This window comes from Peromyscus leucopus, chromosome 20, assembly GCF_004664715.2.
Source record: "Peromyscus leucopus breed LL Stock chromosome 20, UCI_PerLeu_2.1, whole genome shotgun sequence".
Lineage (NCBI taxonomy): Eukaryota > Metazoa > Chordata > Mammalia > Rodentia > Cricetidae > Peromyscus > Peromyscus leucopus.
The window spans coordinates 34,995,665-35,013,103 of record NC_051080.1 but is presented as its reverse complement, the minus strand read 5'-3'; the positions used below and the strand labels follow the sequence as shown (position 1 = coordinate 35,013,103).

Below are 17,439 nucleotides of genomic sequence, written 5' to 3'. Positions count from 1 at the left end.
AAGCACGTACACTGTCCTTAGCCCAGTGTTCTGTAGGCCGGGTCATTACTTACTAACCTTCTCCAAGGATCATTCAGATCTTCCTCAAGGAGTATTCCTCAAGACTGGGCTGGAATCCAGCCCACTCCCCCACCCTCCCCGGCCACCAGCTCAGTCTCACCCACGACTGCATGCCTCCAACTTCCAGTCCGCCCTGATGACATTGGAGCCCTGTGTCCAGCTCTGACCTCCTTCCAGATGTCCTGAGAGCCTCCCAGGTGTCCCTAAGTCAGCACAAAGTCCTGGCTGCCATGGCCTCTTGGTTGGGATTGGGTCTGCCACCCCGACCTCTGTCCCTTGGTCATAGTGGGATGTGTCTGATCATGATGGGAGTTACAATCAAGAGCGGAATTCTCAGCCCTGGTGTCTTCTCCCTGGAGCCTGGGGCCATCTGCTTCTGGACTCAGAACCTTCTTAGACAGAACAGCCTTGCTCCGTGAACCAGGCTTGGAAAACCCAGTCATGTGTGAGGTGTTGATCTTGTCAATCCGACCAAGTTTAGAGCCCCCTAGGATTTAAAAAGGCCACTTCCAGAGATTAACTCACGAGCCTCTGGCCTGATCCCTGCCTTCATCCAAGGATCTGGAGTGTGAATGGACTGCAGGGAGATGGCAGACCGGGAAGGAGGTGCCAGGCTAGAGGCGAAGGGCATCTTACACAGGACCTCTCCCTTTATTCTTCGATGCTTCTTGGCCTCCGTGGGGTGAGCCAGGCTGCGCCACCAAGCTCTGCCTGCTACAGGCCCGGAACAATGGAGCAACTGACTAACTGGGACGCGATGCCTCCGAAACCGGGAGCCAAAGTAAATCCTCCTCTTATAGATGGTTTTCTCAGGTGTCTGTCAGGGGCAAAAAGTGAACAGACCAGAATGTGTCCATTTGGTGCACTAGAGATTTTTTTTCTCACTGCCCACCCAGGCTCAAGCTGGGCTTCCCCACTGCAGCCCACCCTCCACTCTTGCCATCCAGAAGCCCATGGTGGCGAGGGAGGAGTGGTACCTCCTTGCCACTCATCGAACGCTGGAACTCTGCGGCCACTGTCAAGAATGGGGCTCCATGGCTGACCATGTCAGAGTCTGGAGGCTCGCTTCCAGAGTAGGGGTAAGGGAAGGAGTGTTTCATGGTGTTCATATCAGACACTGGATACATTCCTGTCGTACCCATCCGTTCAGTCACGCGTCTCCAAACTCGGGCCTTTGATAGTGTCTGCAACCCAAGACACTAGATCGGAGACCCTTTGAAAACCGGGAACGTGATGGGCCTTTCTCCGCCAAGGTGCCCTTGCCAGTGACATTTGGCAGACATGGTCAGGGCTTCCCAGCTCCCCTCAAGCTCAAGCATAGCTGTACTTCACAGGCGGGAAACTGAGGCACAGAGGAAGAGGTTTGTCCAGAGGTGGGCAGTGTGTCTCTTTCTGCCAGACAGCAGCCGATGACATGGAAGTACTAGCTCCAGTCCTGGCTGCGGGGTCCAGAGCTGTGAGCTTAGCACCCCACATCGCTGCCACAGCTGTCACCCCAATGCTTCAGGGGTATCGTCGTGAGGACATAGCAGGTGCAAGCAACCCCTGTTCCCTTCTTTCTTCCTTCCTTTCCTTGCAAGCTTGAGACAGTGTGGCTACCACCTGAGGTGATCATGGAAGGCTTCTTGCAAGAGGTGTGCCCTGCTTGGACCTCAGTGCTGGGTGCTGTAGGGAGGTAGGGGCCAAGGGTTATTAATAGGTCTGGCTCAATAGGGCTGGATGGGGGTGAATGTGATACAGACACCCAGCACCGTGGCTGGGGAGGACCTGACACCGGAAGGGGAGGGGGCCAGGGGCTGGGGGAGCGCCACCTCCCAAAATAGCCAGGACTGAAGACTATTTAAGTGGCTGTCCCACCACCAGTCTCATTTCCCCACAGGATCCCCCACCAGCCCAGCTTTTCTGTGCAGGCTCCGGCCACTGCCCATCCAAGGTAAGCGAGAGCCTCTGGGGTTGGAGGATGGAGAAAGCCTGGATCAGGCGAACTGGGAGGGATGGTCACGTCGTTGCCTTGTCTCCAGATTCAAAGTGGAGGTTGCTGAGTGGGGGACTCCCGGGGTTCTCTACCCGCCTCTTGGGTGGCCTGGGCAAATCCTTCTCCCAAAGCTAGACCTCAGCTCTCCGTCTGTTGGGCCTAAGAAGCAGAGTCATACGTCCTCCGTTAGTGACTCCATCAAAAGGGCCAAAGGGCAGAGGGGTGGGAGGCAAGCACGTGGGTGGGGAGTTGATTGGCTGAGCTGACAACACCCATGCTCCGCTGAGGAGCTCTCAGGCCCAGAGAGGCTGGTCCAGCTGCTGAGGACTCAGCAACAGCGGAGGAAGGAGAAGGGGCAGGGGGTGTGAACTTTTACCACAGGAGCTACCATGGGACTCAGATGCACTGGGGTTGGTAGGACTGAGACTGGGGCATGAGGAAGGACCTCTAAGAGATTGATAGCACACCACATCAATGGGCCAGAGATGACCCTGCTTGGCCACTGCCTTGACGGGGGGTCTATCGGCACTCAGAGACTCCAGGCTCAGGATGGTACAAGAGTCTCCAGATGGGGAAACAGATGCTGTAACTAGGCCACAGGGTAAGCAGAGCTTACTTCACGGGATGCTGAAACGACAACACAGAAGCCTGGCATATTGGAGCAGGCAGTCCGGCTGGGAACAAGGGGCAGAGGCTGAGGCCACCGAGTCAACTGAGGCAGATGCCTTAGGAGCTAAGGGGAGCTCAAGGGTCTAGGACAGCTGAGGGGTCCAGGGCAGGCCTCGTGCCCAGAGCTGTGAAGTCAGGGGCTTGAAGCCTAAGTCCCCTGAAAGCCAGCTGGCAGGCTCCTGCCCAAAGACGCTGACTCACCAGGAGGGGCCAGCTGGAGCCAGCCACTCCTAAGGTTTCCAGGAAGGGCAGCCTTCCAGGGCTCAGCCAGGGGAGACAGTGTTGACAGCGAGTGTCAGGCAACTTGAGCTACTGGGCAGCTGGGCAGCTGTCCCTTGGTCCCCAATATCATCATCATCCCAGATGCCTCGGAGCCCACACAGGGGTCCACTCACCTCCAACACAGCACATGCAGACCAAAGCCCAGAGATAAAGGTTATAACTCAAGGTCATGCAGGGATTCAGCTGTAGCTCACAACTAGAACCCAGACCTCTGAACTCCTGGTACAGTTCTCACATACTTCCAAGGCTGCTAGTCACAGTCTGAATCTTTGGGAGGAGACCTGAGGGAAGATGGCGTTGAACTCTGGTCCCATGAGATGGAAAGTGTCCTGGTTCTCAGATAGGATGTTCTGATCACAAAACCTGGGTAGTCTAGAAAATGTTGTTCTAGATGGTACCACCCCTTGCCCCAAACTTTTGACCAATTAGAAAGGTGGGTAGTTATTCCATGGAGCTTCCCCTAGTTTAGCCTCCTTAGGGAAGTCTTTGGGAGTTAGAAGGAAGACCACCGGGGTGTGGTGGCCCTGGAGACCAGAAAGTCTGAGAAAGGGGTCTTCTGACGGTTAAGCTGGCACCTTCCCCTCAGAAACCAAATCAAGTTTCAGAAAGTGCTGCCCTGGTCAGGTGAGGGACGGAGCAGCCCAGAGCCTCAGCACCAAGGTCTGTCCCGGTCTAGGCTACCTCCTCCCTGGGTCTTGTGGCTCAGGTTTCAAGACCTCAGCATTAAGATTTTTCGCGGCATAAATTTGCATCCAGGACAGAGGAGAGGAGACTACTGGAGGCGTGGGGAGAGAATGAGTACACGGCCAGGAAGGCCCCTGGGGTGGAGGCTGGTCAGCATCATTTTTCCCCAGCGAGAGGACATTATCCGAGACGCCCAGATCAGAGCCTCGCTGCCTCCCATATGCCCTTGACGGCAGGATAATTCTCCAGTCCCTGCTGGTGGTCCCTGAGATCAGGAGGAGGTTCCTGGCGGCGGGGGCGTGCGGCCCGCTCGGTGTAGCGGCGCGGCGGGACTGAGCTGCTGAGCTGCGCGCGGAGCCGGGTGCCCCCTGGCGCGGAGCCAGGCCAGGCGGGCGTGCGCCTGGCGCGCGACACTGCAGCGCTGGTCATATGAGCAGAAAGGATGAGGAGAACACTTTTTAATCTTTTCGCACTTGCTCTGCCCGCTCAAACAGTTGCAGGATGTCGATGACAGACTTGCTCAGCGCTGAGGACATCAAGAAGGCGATAGGAGCCTTTGCTGGTGAGCAGTGCACTCCCCTGCCTGGCCCTGTCCCCTTGCCCTCTTCCCGCTCCTGGGGCATCCCGCATCCCTCTGCGAAGCCTCCCCAGTTTCTCCCGTTTACACTTCTACACTTCGGTCCTCATCCTCCGGGTTGGCTCCCTGGTCCTTTGCCTTCCAAGGGCTGCACTGGCTGTGCGCCCTGCCTGAGCCACACAAAGTTGAGGGCGCAGAAGGGTAGCCTCTCTGGGAGGACTCCCTGGGTCCAGGACCAAGCCTGAAGACCAGGGTGGGAAGAAGGAAGCTCTGGGATTCTGGAGGCAGGACCCAGACTTCACTGAGAAGTGTAGACGGGGCTGCAAACCGGGGCTGTCTCTCCAAGAGACCCCTTTCTTCCACCCCCATTCCCAATAAGACTTTTCCTGGAAGATAGCCCATTGGTGGAGATCCCCTCCCAGGACAGACCTGAGGGCACAGTGACCTTTCCGCACCAGGCACCCGGCCCTGCCCAGCATAGCTCATCACCCCCTTACTACCCCCCAGCTTCCAACCCTTTTAGGCAGTCCAGGAGAGGGGGGGCACTCATCTGTGTGACCTCTACTCTGAAGGGACTCCAGCTTAGATACTGTTCCTCTTACCCATGTAGGGAAACTGAGGCTGGGATAGGATGAAAGATGTAGAAGGCCACTCAGTCCAACACAATAAGGATGAGACCTGGGGTGGCCTCCGATCTCAGTGCCCCACCTTGGTGTGTCAGAGATGGGACAAAGCAACTTTCCTGGCCCTCCGGCCCTGGGCTGAGGGGAGACCATGGTTCTTAAGAGCCTCTGTCAGTGGGGACATCCATCTGCTTGTTTGTTTGTTTGTTTGTTTTTTAGTCCCCCCTTTTTCCCCCTGGGCACACACAGGAAGCTCCAGGAAGCCCCCTTCCCCTCCCAGATCACTATGATAACCCATTCACTGTGCCTCGAGCCACCTTGTCACCTTGAGAATGAAACTTAACTGAGCCTTTGGAAGTCCTTCATCCCACCCCCCAGCCACTGGGATGGTCTCTGAGTCTGGGCAGGACTTCTGGGTCCTCCCCTCCCCCTTCCCACGATGTGACCTTGACAGAAATGTGTTGATTTTCTGACAACAGTATATGGCTGAGCGAGAAAGCTGCTCTTCTGCCCACCCTAGCATCCATTGCATGCCCAGGTGCGGCCCACCTAGCCGCCACCCAAACGGGCTTCATAGAAATGCAGTTCTCTGGAGACCAAGAGTCTCTGCGAGGCTTCTCAGGGTATGTATGGGGGAGCCAAGAAGGTTCGACCTTGGACAGAGCATCCTTTCCTATCTGGGTTCCCTCTGCCCTCCTGTTCCCAACTGTGCAGGTGTCCTTTAACAAACGCTAGAACATCCCCTTCCCTGATTTTCCGGGTGCTCTCCCGCATCCGTCTTTAACTTCCTCCTTCCCCCCACCCCCAAACAGCTGCAGACTCCTTCGACCACAAAAAGTTCTTCCAGATGGTGGGTCTGAAGAAAAAGAGCCCGGATGACGTGAAGAAGGTGTTCCATATTCTGGACAAAGACAAAAGTGGCTTCATCGAGGAGGATGAGCTGGGGTAAACTGAGGCCTTGGGGGGGGGGAAGGAACCTGGTGCTAACTCCCCAAGTCTCCATCCTTCTATCTGTACCCCTCATAGTAAGCAGGCTTTCCTTTGTCCCTCCAGGGCAATATCCCAGGCACCGGGGAGAAATACCTCCTGCTTCCGGGAGGGTCAAACCTTCAGCTCAGGGTGCAGCTAACTAGGGTTAAATTATAGCCACTTAATATCGCTAATGGAACGGAGTTACTCAATAATTTAATACCAATGAAGAGGCACTTACTCGGCTGCCTCCCACCGCAGGCAAGGCTGGAGGCATTCTCCTTAGAGTGTCATTGATTTCCATGTGTCTGAAAGGCACCTTCCCGGTCTGGTCTGCAGACCCCACACCTCTGGACCAGAACTGCAGTTAAGCAACTTCTGGGCAAGCCAGGGAGGCAGAGCCAGCTCTGAGGCCTCAGGGTCCTTGGAGCAAAGCACAGAGGAGAAGACAAGCCCACATTAGCGTAGAGCCCTCTGCCCCAGCCCGCCTCAGCCACCTGGCCTGTAGCTGATAACCCAGCTGTGCCTTCTGTTACTTTCCAGCCAATGCTGCCTTGAATTTTGTTAGGAACAGGAGGAGGAAAGTGTTCAGAGTTGCATTTTAAGTAGGAAATTCCTCAACCTATGCTATCTCTCCTCCAAACTTTACTCCAAGGGCATCTTCTTCTAGAACCTTCTCCCACCTACCTATCTATGCCTGACAAGAACATGTACATGCATGTACAGATGCATGCTAAGTGTTCCCTATTCTTCAGGTATCGCCATCTCTAGAGCGTCTCCTAACTCCTCCCTGACCTGGGTAGGAGGCATGTGTTCCCCTCTGCCTCCTCCATTGGGTTATCCGTCACTCCATCACACAAGAGGTCTGTCTGTGAGGGCTTGCCCTCCTCCTCACTTGTGAAGATGGCTTATTATAATCACCATTTTATAATACTTAATATTTTATATACTTATTGAATAAACAAAGGCAAGTGTCCCCTAAATTGGGGTCAACCTTGCACAGAGGGTCGTCATCCACCCCACACTGACCCACTAAGGGTCAGATCAGGCTCCCTGGCCAGCCTAGCTGCACATGTGTCCACCACCACCCTCGGCCTATCCCAACTTCCCCTGCCCTGCACAGATGCCAGCCCACCATCCAACGAAGTTCTGCAAGGTGACCTTGTCCTGAGTCCCTCCCATTTCCCCCGTGTCTCCTTCAGGTCCATTCTGAAGGGCTTCTCCTCAGATGCCAGAGACTTGTCTGCTAAAGAAACGAAGACGCTGCTGGCCGCCGGAGACAAGGATGGGGACGGCAAGATTGGGGTTGAAGGTGGGTAGCTGTGACCGTGACTCTGGGAACACTAGGACTCTGGGGTGTGTGGCTGCTAAAGTTTTGGTCTGTTGAAAGGAAAAGGAGATAAGAAAAAAAAGAAAAAGAAAACTCATAGAGCTCCACTATACTGCAAGGCAGAGAATATCTCTCTCTCTCTCTCTCTCTCTCTCTCTATATATATATATATATATATATATATATATATATATATATATATATTCGAAATTTGAGCAACCCATGAAAAATGACTTTTTTCCCTCTTTCCTGCTGTGTGAGGACATGTGGGAGGGAGAATTGGAGATGTTCCCTGCTTTTTTTTTTGCCTAGGTTCTGATCCAGGATCTGCCTACACTGGCTCTGTGACCTTGGGCAGTGTCTCTCCCCCTCTGAACCCGAGGCTCATGTCTGTAACCAGAGGAGACAGGCCCACTGATCCCCCGAGGACCCTCAGGCTCTCGTAGTATCCAATTCCAAGGATGGAAATTCCTTATCTGCTGCTCTCCTCCGTGTCTCACCCTGGTGTCCTGTAACCTCAGATAGGTTTTTGGCTTCATTCAAATACATCATCCCATCCTTGTAGGAGAGCCAGGAAAGAACAGCCAACCAGGACCCAGCTGGGAGTTAGGATGCCCTAGAACCTACAGCAGCTTTGCTCAGAGTCCAGGCACAAGCCTGGTGGCCCACTACCCCACATCCTTATTCGGTCAACCTGCCTGGCATCTATGGGGCACACCCCAGAAATGTTGGTTCTCTTATGGCACGTTGCAGGTGGCCAAAAGGAGGATCACAGTCTTAGCCTGGTCCAGAGAGCTTGGGTATAGGGTGTGGCAGGGGTTTCCAATCTAGTGTGAATGTATCTGAGCAACGTGCTCTGCCACCATTGGCTTGGATGGTAGCCCTTTCGGCTGGCATAAAAGAAAACTGTATTTCAGTGCCTCTGGGGTTCAGATCCCAGCCTTCCTAGGGGAGTCACATAATTATTGCGGGTCCTGGGGTTTTCATCTCTGGAGGAGTGATGATTCTTCTCTCATAGGGAACCCATGAAGATGTGGTTGGTGTACTAATATGTAGAGTGCCTAGGACAGGAGCAGACACAGAGCACAAAACAAGTGCCTTTTGTTAGCCTGTTAACTAACAGAAAGAAAAATGGGGAGGGGGGTAGATTGCACCTGCACTTTAAACCCCCAGTGTCTATTTGAGAACTAAAGCAAGTACTTGGTAAATATCTGCTGCCTGAGGAGAAAGCCCAGACTCCACACTCTGCTTCCCTTCTGCTCCTCACCACCTGTGACCTTGGGTGCATCCCCAGCCTATACCTGGGTTCCCTTGCCTGGTGCATGGGGCGCACGAGCTTATCCTGGGACCTGTAAGTGGTGTGGACACAAATTGCTTTGGGACAAGTATAAGATTCTGCAAGTATGTGGGAAATTATCAAGGAATTTTTAGTGGAAGCAAGAGTAAAGATTCTCCTGAGTTTGAGTGCAGGGGGTGCCCTGGCTTCTTTTGGGTGGCAGGAAGGAGGGGCTGAGCAGAAAGTATGGGAGTGGGGTGGGGGGAGAGCCACCTAATGGCTTGACAGCTCTTAGTGTTTCTAATAACAGCTGCTTTCATGCCCCCCTTCTCATCAGCTCCACCCCAAGCCCTGGCTTCCACTACAACTCAACTCGCCCTCCATTTTTTTTTGATGTAGCTCAGAACCAGAGACAGGGTCTTCCAGCTGGCAGCTCCCAGGTAACCTAAATGAGGAGGAAAACCAGGGCATCCCTTGACCTGGTTCCCTCCGCCCTCCCCTGCTGTCTGCCATACTTGGTCTTCAAGAGCCAGCTAAACTCTTCCAAAAGACCCATAGGCAGCTCCCAAGGAGCAGTGTGATGCCTAGCATCAGGTGAAATAAAGATAATTAGGACGAAGGGATAGCAACATGTCCTGATGAGGAGCCCTTGAGCAGCAGCCCTGTAATCCTGAGCCGCAGTTTCATGGATAAAACACCCATGAAAACGCGGGAGTATGGAAGGCAGCACCCAGTACTTAGTAAGTACCCAATGAATGGCAGCCATGAATTGTCCCTGTTAGCTACATTCTGAGTATGGCCTTGTATATACACACACAAACAAATGACCCTGCAGGCTGAGTTTGTCTTAATGAAAAACTTGGGACAGGAGAAGGATTGGTTGCCAGACACGTTTGGATTCTGGAGTGTTCAGATAGTGTGGCCACAACCCTGAAAGGGTTTCAGATTTCCAGATTCGGGGTTAGGGACATTGTCTGTGCCAGGCACAGTGGAGGTGCAGGGAGCTGAGACTTGGAGGCCAAGAAGCTGGAATGCTACAGGTCGGGACTCTGCAAGCAGGGGCAGGTCCAGGCGTGGTGCTGGCATCAGCAAAAGCACTGAGGCCGGAATGGTTCGGGCAGGTTTAGAAACAAGGCAGAGACCGGTTTGCCAGGAACGAGCAAGAACGACTCTCTAGGCCTCTAGCGTGTCTCAGGCTGGAGCTGGGCTCTGTGGTGTTATCTCATCTTCTCCTGGGATGACAGAGGACATGCACACAGAGGAGGCGGCTCAGGGAGGCCAAAGTCACGCTATGCCCAGGACTCAAGCTTCAACCCCAGTCCATCTGACAGCACAGTGAAGGCCTGGACCAAGTGTCCAGGGTCCTGGAGGGACAGGACAGCAGGGATAAAAGAAGGGACTAAGGTGGCCTTGAGGGCCTAGTGAAGATGCAGGTGCTCCTCCCCCTTCTGTACCCCAACTCGAGAGGAAGGATTGAGGATGCCAAACGGGAGTGGCATGGAAGGTAGAGCCTTTCTCTGGGGCCCAGAATGTTCTGTGGCCGGAGTCTTGAGCCCCACCTACCAGCCTGAGGTTGCTTCAGCTTCTGAAGGACCCAAGCAAGTCACAGTGTCCCCCTGGCCTTTAGGACCAAGGCTGGATCCCCATCCCGTCCCTGGGGCTCCTTTCCCTGCACGAAAGATCGTGAATCAGGACTTAGGCTCAGCTGTGCCCCTGAACCACGGTAACAGTCGCTTTTAGCTTCCCACAGCCCTTCCTATGTGTCAGGCACTGTCCTCTGCCATCTTCTGATCCATCTGTGGGGTGGGTGCTGTCGTATCCCCACGTCAGAGGCAGGTCTAGTGAGTCTCGGAGGCAAGGCTTTGTTTGACCCTTTGTGCCTAGGAAGAGAGGGATGGTCAAGAGGAGGGTTGAGTTCCCTTTGCTGGCAGCCTGTGCGGGGTACCGCTTGCTTCCTGCCTTGAATGCCGTTGAAGTTTCGTAAACACCCAGCATAAGATGGTGTTAGGTGCTGACTTCCTGGCTTGCTTCTCTCTACCGTCCTTGGGTGTCCCCAGCGCAGGGACTTCGCCTTCTTCTGTTCTCACCCCCAGCACCAAAAACAGGGCCTGGTGCACGGTGGGAGAACAAGAGAAATTCGTTTAGTGAATGAATAAGAGAAGGGGAAAAAGGGAATGAATGAGGGGATAAACGAGTGAAGGAATGAATGAGCAGATCAGTCAGTGAGGGAATGAGGGAACTGATGACTATGTAGATTGCAAGGCTGCAGGAAGGAACAGGCCTAACCCCAGCGTGTAGAGAGGGGCTCTGCATGCATGCAGCCTTTGGGGCTTGTAGCCCCAGGTCCTCTGAGAGTGCAGAGCCAGTCAAGGCCTCTGTCCCTAGCTCTGCTTGTCTCTCTGAGGAGACTCGTGTTTTACACGGTTCTCTAAGTGCCCGGCTGCAGGAAAAGAGAAGGAAGACACAGTTATAACATCGCTCCTTCAGACTCCAGTATCTAGGGCAATTACTTCCGGGAAGTTTAAAGACATTTATAGATGTGATCGATTGTCGACGGCCACCCTAAAAGGCTGGGACCCAGCAGGGAAGACGGGAAACAGAAAAGGAGAGACAGGCCACAGAGAAGGGGGAAGGGCCCCACAGTCCACAGCTGTGGCCATGAGGGCCAGACACAGATGCACATGTGGCCGGGTCTCCTCCACTTCTCAGGCATGGATCTCAGGCTGGAGCTGGTCCTTCTGCCTCCACCCAGAAATGTTTGCATCCTGAGTGGGACCCAAATACCCAAAGTTCTCACAAGTTACACAGTGATGCCAGGGAATCGCAAAGAGCTAGGGCTTTTCAGTCATCCTGGAAAACAAGGGCTGTTGCTACCCTCTTTTACAAGTGAAGCCCTGAAGCACAAGATATGATGTAGTACAGGGTCCCTCATGAGGGCTGAGCTTGGAGGTCCTACCAGGACCCTGTGCTGGCTTCCTCACTACAGCGTGTGTCCCCAGCCTGGCTTTCCACACTCAGTGCACTAGGAACATGGAGAAGACAGACTGAGGTCAGCAGCCACCCCATTTCCTGTGTGCCAGGGCGCTATAGGCAGGTCTCCCCGACCCAGCTCACTCAGAACTCACAGAGCTTTGCAGCACAGCATAACTTTGTTCTCTACACAGACGAGGAACCTGAGCCTCAGGAAGCATAGAAGCCTGTTTGGCTGTGAAGGCAAGCACACTTCTCTTGCCCACCTGAGTCTTAGATTGATCTGCACACCACAGGCGTGCGTGCGTGCGTGCGTGCGTGCGTGCGTGTGTGTGTGTGTGTGTGTGTGTGTGTGTGTGCTCAGTTGGGCATCCTTCCCCCTTGTGACCTTGACCCCGTGGTAGCTCTGCTTGCCTATGCTTTGTGCCAACTGCAACTCAAGCGCCTGTGTCCTGTGTTTCGCTCCTTCCGTTGAAAATGTAGCTGTTATCTCCACAGAAGCGGAGGAGCCTTTCTGCTTCCTTCTGGCAAAATCCTTAGCAGCCAGCTACTTGTGTGTTTGGGGTGGGGGTTGATGGTCAGGTCATGATGGTCATGGGTGGTGAGAACCAGATCCTTTCTGTGCATAGACACTAATCCTGAGAACATCCTGGCTTTTCCACCTTCAGGACAACCAACCATTCCCTCATCCAGGAGGTTGGTGGAAAATTCACAGCTCTCGGCCTTCTTGATTTGGCTATTATCCTCCCTGCCCCTCCCTTTAGAAGGAATCAAATCCTAACCCACACAGAAATGGAACTGGGTGTGAGACTGGCGGGGACCCCCTGCCTCACTGTGACTCCCATCTGTCTGCCCCTGTGGGTCCTGATATTGGGGTGCCCATGAGGGCCAGCCCACAGACCTCAGGGGGACAGTGTCTGGTTATACCCCACTGCAGCCTCACAGCAGCTCCAGGGGGTCTAGGAGACAAGGGCCACATCCTCACTGAGAGATGTGGAAACTGAGGCCCAGTGAACGTTGAGGGCCAGAGTCACGGGGCTTGCATGCCCTTGGTGGGATGTGACCTAGGTCTTCTTTCCACAGGCTTCCTCCCCGAAGCTGAGCTGGGCTTTTGGAGTTATAAATGTTTCCATGCTTAGCAATCTGCTCCTCTATTCCCGGGTGGACTTCCGCTAGCTCCGGCCTTATGCTGCGCTAGATAAGATGGAGCAAGGAGAGGATGCAGCACTTCTTATGTAACCCTCCTCTTGAAAAATGGAGCAGCAGTCAGGGCAGAACAAGGCGTCCTCTCTCTGCTTATCCCTCTCCTTCCAAGGCTGAGGCTGCAGCTGGAGTCAGATGCAGGGCAGAGACACAGCCAGGCTTCAGTTAGCATCCTCCCAGCTGGGACCCAGCCTCAGTTTCCCCATAAATAACACGAGGATCAGAGCCGTTGGGGACAAAATGGAATAAGATAGCTGGCAGCGTCTGGCAAAGAGCGAGTCCCCAGGAGTGTTGATGCCACCTCCTTGTGGTTGCCTGGCTTGACCCCGAGTGACCCCGCCTCCTCCTTCTGCAGCAGGAGAAAGTGATCCTGTTTGCGGCACCTATCTATAAGAAACCGAGCCCTGGAGCTATTTCGAGGCGAGGTGAGGTGATGAGCCGGGAGCCGGCCGGCCCTTGCTATGGTCATCAGAACAGAGGGAAGGCAGGCCTTCCAGACGCTGACTCCATGAGTCTCAATTTCACTCGGGGCTGTCAGCCTTTGCTGGGCTCACCTGTCAAGAGCTTCTAAATTTGTCCGGTCCCCACAGCACCCAGGACTGGGGCAGCCCTAATTAGGCTAATTTCAGTTTCCTAAGGGACAGAGCGGAACGGCCGGCCCTCTGTTTGCTGCCTCCCTCCGGCCACAGTCCCTTGTGTCTCCCTCTCTTTCTGATTGGACAAGGAAGACATCAGAAAGTGTCCTCTGAGGGGCTGGGGGTGGGCTTCAGACTGCAGAGTAGAGCTGTTCCTGCATAACTAACAAGAGGGAAAAAAACGTTCTAGATTTTTCTAAAGGAACACTGTCCCTTGTACCTCATCAGCTGCTGATTTAGTTGTACTGGTTCTGTGTGCAAGGTAGCTCTCACCTACATCTCATGCAGTCTTTCTCATGACCTTGGGGGTGTCCCCATTTTACAGATGAGGAAGTTGAGGTGGGGTTCTAACTTGGATCATGTCAGGAGCTTGCACCAGGTTAGTCGCTGGCTGTTTGGGTTTCCTGGGTGCTCTGCCTCCATTGTGCTTGACCTTGGTTTGGGGGTTTGCTAGAGGAGGTAGTTACTCCACAGCTCCCCTGCCAGGTGTGCTGCGGCGATTCAAGGGAAGTGGCGCTAGCAATCAGCAGCCTCCTCCTATGTGCCCAACTTCCTCCTATGTGCCCAACCTCCTCCCGTGTGCCGAGCATCCTTGTGGACTTCCTCCGTTGCTCTTCAGGAAAGCTGTGTGAGCCGGCATTATTCCCACTTCTCAGAGCAGAACACTGAGGTTCAGGGAGGCAGCATGGTGGCCCACGGCCACCTAACCAGTAATAATGGAACGAGACACAGGCCCAGGTCCAGGGTGGCTACAAGGTCATGGGCAGACGCCTTGGTGGAGACAGAGGATGAAGACCCGCACTAGCAGTGGGAGTGACAGTGACAGATGACGATGACGGGCCCCTTTGGCTGTGCCAGGTACCACTCAGGCGTCTGTGGGTCGGTCGGTCGGTCGGAGTGGCCTGAGGTATAGAAGTGGATTGATGAGAGCAGCTGCCAAGAGCCGAGGGCTTTCTCTGCAGCAGGCCTGTGAAGGGCAGCTGTGGTGCTGGCTGGACTGGACAGCCCCGAGAAGCAGCTAGTCCCATGGGCTCCGCTTTGAAGACAAGGAAACTGAGGCCGGAGAGTCTAGCCAAAGTGAGAAGGAAAGGAACTGCTGTTCCCTCTCCCCCTGCTTCCTCCAAACGCCGAGTTAAAACGTTTTTCTGGATGTTCTGAAAATGTCCCTGAAAAAAAAATCCAAGGACGTGTTTTCAGCTGGGATTAGAGGGGTGACATCTGTCTGGTCCAGGGAACCCAGAGAATGGCAGAGCACGGGTCCCTGTTCCACCTTCCCATACCCAATTCTCGTCTGAGACCCTACCTTCAGATCTGTTGACCTAGACATTCCCAAGTCTGTGTGCCTGTCATTTGCTTTTCTCTGGGGTGAGAGGAGATGTTTTAGAGGAGACCTTTGCCTTGAAAGCTTTAGTTAATTGGCAGTTCCTAAGAACGCCGCCCCAAGGAAGACACGAACATCCTAAAGAGGTACAGTGGCCTTGCTTTATTTGTCTACAGTGCCCTGGTCAGGGTTCCAGGGGAGATAAAATTAGAATCCTGTGCTCCCTGCAAAAAGCCAAGCTTGGTGGCCTTAAGGACATCCTAGCGAATTCACAGAAGATCCTGGAGTCTGATGTATTGGGCTTTTGGAAACCTCATAGGTCCAAAACATGCTATCAAACTCCCAACAGCGTAGATTCCTACTCTGGGGAGCCCTCATCAATACCCTTAGTCTACTGCACCCCATCCTGGCTAGACTTCACCCAGTCCTGGGTAAATCACATCTGATCCCAGCTCCTGGGTAGGAGGTGAGCTCCTGAGGAGCAGTCAGGGGCCCATAAACCCTAGTGTGATTATAAAGCCCAGCTTCCCTCTGATAGCCCCATGTAAGCAATACTAAGAGATTTTGTGTCTTTACAGAATCTGGGCCACTGGCCTGGTCAGTAAAACCCACACAGGAACTTTATGAGGCTAGAGGACAAATTACAGCCCTACAGCTTACTTTCTATCTGACCCTAAGTGCTTTGGCCCCCATTTTCCCATCTGTAAAATGGGAATCACCTGTGTACCTCCCAGGGCTTGCTGAACTCTGAGGAGGACTCATGGGCAATTATCATACTTCGTCCCTCATCCACTCATTCAACGTTCAATTATTCTCACCTGCAGGTTACTAGGCCAGTCTAGCCTCAGGGAAAGGGGTGAACCGGGGAGACAGTGCGGGAGATGGACAAAAATAAGCAAGAAGATAAGTAAGATCCTTTCACAGTGTGCTAAGACCCCCAAAGTCAATAAAAATGGGCTAATGCGATGGAGCCAGTGGTGGCGATATTTGAGCTGGGACATGTGTCACTTTATACCTAGGTTAAAGGAGGTCGCAAATCTCCCCAGTAAAGAAGGAATCTGGGAATGACTGTGGCCGGAATCCCATCTGCTGTTGTGACCATGTTAGAGCTAAACTCTAGGGTCTCGGTTTCCCCATCAGTAAATCGCAGGCAAGAATGTGTCTATCCGTGGTAGTTCTAAGAATTCCGTGAGGCAATACTCCCTGGATTCTGTCCATGTAGATGTTCGATGACTGTCTCACAGATACTCGACGTGGACACCACAGACAGTGTTAATAAGAGTCCGAACACTAAGATAAAGACAGCTCACAAGCGCCACCCCTCCCTCACAGCCTTCAGGCTCACTGGGCTCTTGGCTGAGAAGACAGGAGATTGACGCCTGGCCTGGGGGGAATTCTTTGAGTGTTCAATGTTTATTTACTTGAGTTCCCATGAGTGCCTCTCATCACTCAACCCAAGAGCCTTTTGAGGTTTCAAGAGCTTCACCTGCACGGACCTTCAATGGCTCCCATCTTGAGTCCCAATGCAGACATTGCCTTAGGGACAAGAGGGTGTGGTGTCTATTTCTCAGATCAAACGTCAGAAAAGTGAGAAGCCCAGGCTTCGTTCCCTCACAGAGCCGGGACCAGGGCAGCTGCACGGGATAGCTGATGTTGCTGTCGTCAATGTGAGTTTTTAAAATGTTATTTATATTTGCAGAACGCTGCAGATTCAGGAAAAGTCCCTTTGCCCTCCTGCCGGCTTCCCTGGGTGTTAACATTTATGTAACCTCAGTACAGGGCTGACAAGTGAGGAGTGATGTACACAGACGTCCTGTACACAGACTGGACAGACAGGGTAGACTTCAGGGGGCTCCCAGGACCCTTTGGTGGCCTTTTGAAGCTGCTTCACACTGGGTTTTCATCCGTCACTTTTCCTCCCAGGGTATTGGCCCTGTCTCCCTCCATAGATACAGAAGGGACTGAAGCATACTAGGTCTATTTCCAGGAAGGGGCCAAACCTATCACTCTGTTTTCACATCACCACGCTGCATTGTGTAGGGGTGATAGGAATTGGCAGACCAGAATCCCAGGGGGTTCTCAGAGAGACGAGGAATGGCACATTCCACAAGGACTCTGACTTTTTGTGTCAAACAGCAGAGATGTGCAAAGAGCCTGCTGGGCTGGGAGGAACCTCCGTTTCCTCCTCTGCCGATTAGGCGTCGTGATAAACAAGAAGGTGGCAGTCGGAGCCCAAGAAGATACTGTCCGCGCGGTGTTGAAAACAGCTGGTGTGCGGTAGACACAGTCACGGGTGCTAATAGAGTCCTTCTTCTTTTGCAGAGTTCTCCACTCTGGTGGCTGAAAGCTAAGTGGCGCTGACTGCCTGGGTCTCCCACCTCGCCACCCCCAACGCCCCATCTCAGCCCTTCTCGCGGCCCTCCTGAGTTTCCGTTCAGTTTGTTTATGTTATTTTTTACTCCCCACCCCCCATCCTCTATGGTCCTTGAATGACACCATTCTTCTGGAAAATGCTGGAGAAACAATAAAGGCTGTACCAATCGGACACCGCCTGTAGGGAGGACCCAGGCCTGGTAGGGTGTTGGCTTGGCAAGTTTTTCCGAAGGCAGTGGGGGTAGTCTAGAAAAGGTGTGGTAGAGGGGAGGGCTGTGTCCGGATGTTCCCTCCCTGTTTGATACTGATGCTCACACGGGCCACCTCGTTCAGTCCTTGTACCTATCCCACAAGGGACGTAATGGAACTCCCATCTTAAAGACACAGAAACTTTATTTAAAGAGAGGAAGAGAAGCATTTGAGCCCATATATGATTACTTTATGTACTCGGCTAGTCACCTTCAGGAACCGCTAGATCAAAGGACACAAATG

At 53.5% G+C, this 17,439-nt stretch overlaps 1 protein-coding gene across 1 annotated transcript; it reads left to right on the top strand.

The window, feature by feature from the left end:
- Window positions 1–1,887: 1,887 nt before the first annotated feature.
- On the top strand, window positions 1,888–17,148 carry Pvalb (parvalbumin). Its single transcript, XM_028871066.2, has 5 exons — window positions 1,888–1,993; window positions 4,165–4,232; window positions 5,683–5,815; window positions 7,042–7,151; window positions 16,897–17,148. Exons 2-5 carry the CDS (start codon window positions 4,172–4,174, stop codon window positions 16,923–16,925), a joined length of 333 nt encoding a protein of 110 aa, XP_028726899.1. The 5' UTR covers window positions 1,888–1,993; window positions 4,165–4,171; the 3' UTR covers window positions 16,926–17,148.
- The last annotated feature ends 291 nt before the right edge of the window (window positions 17,149–17,439 follow it).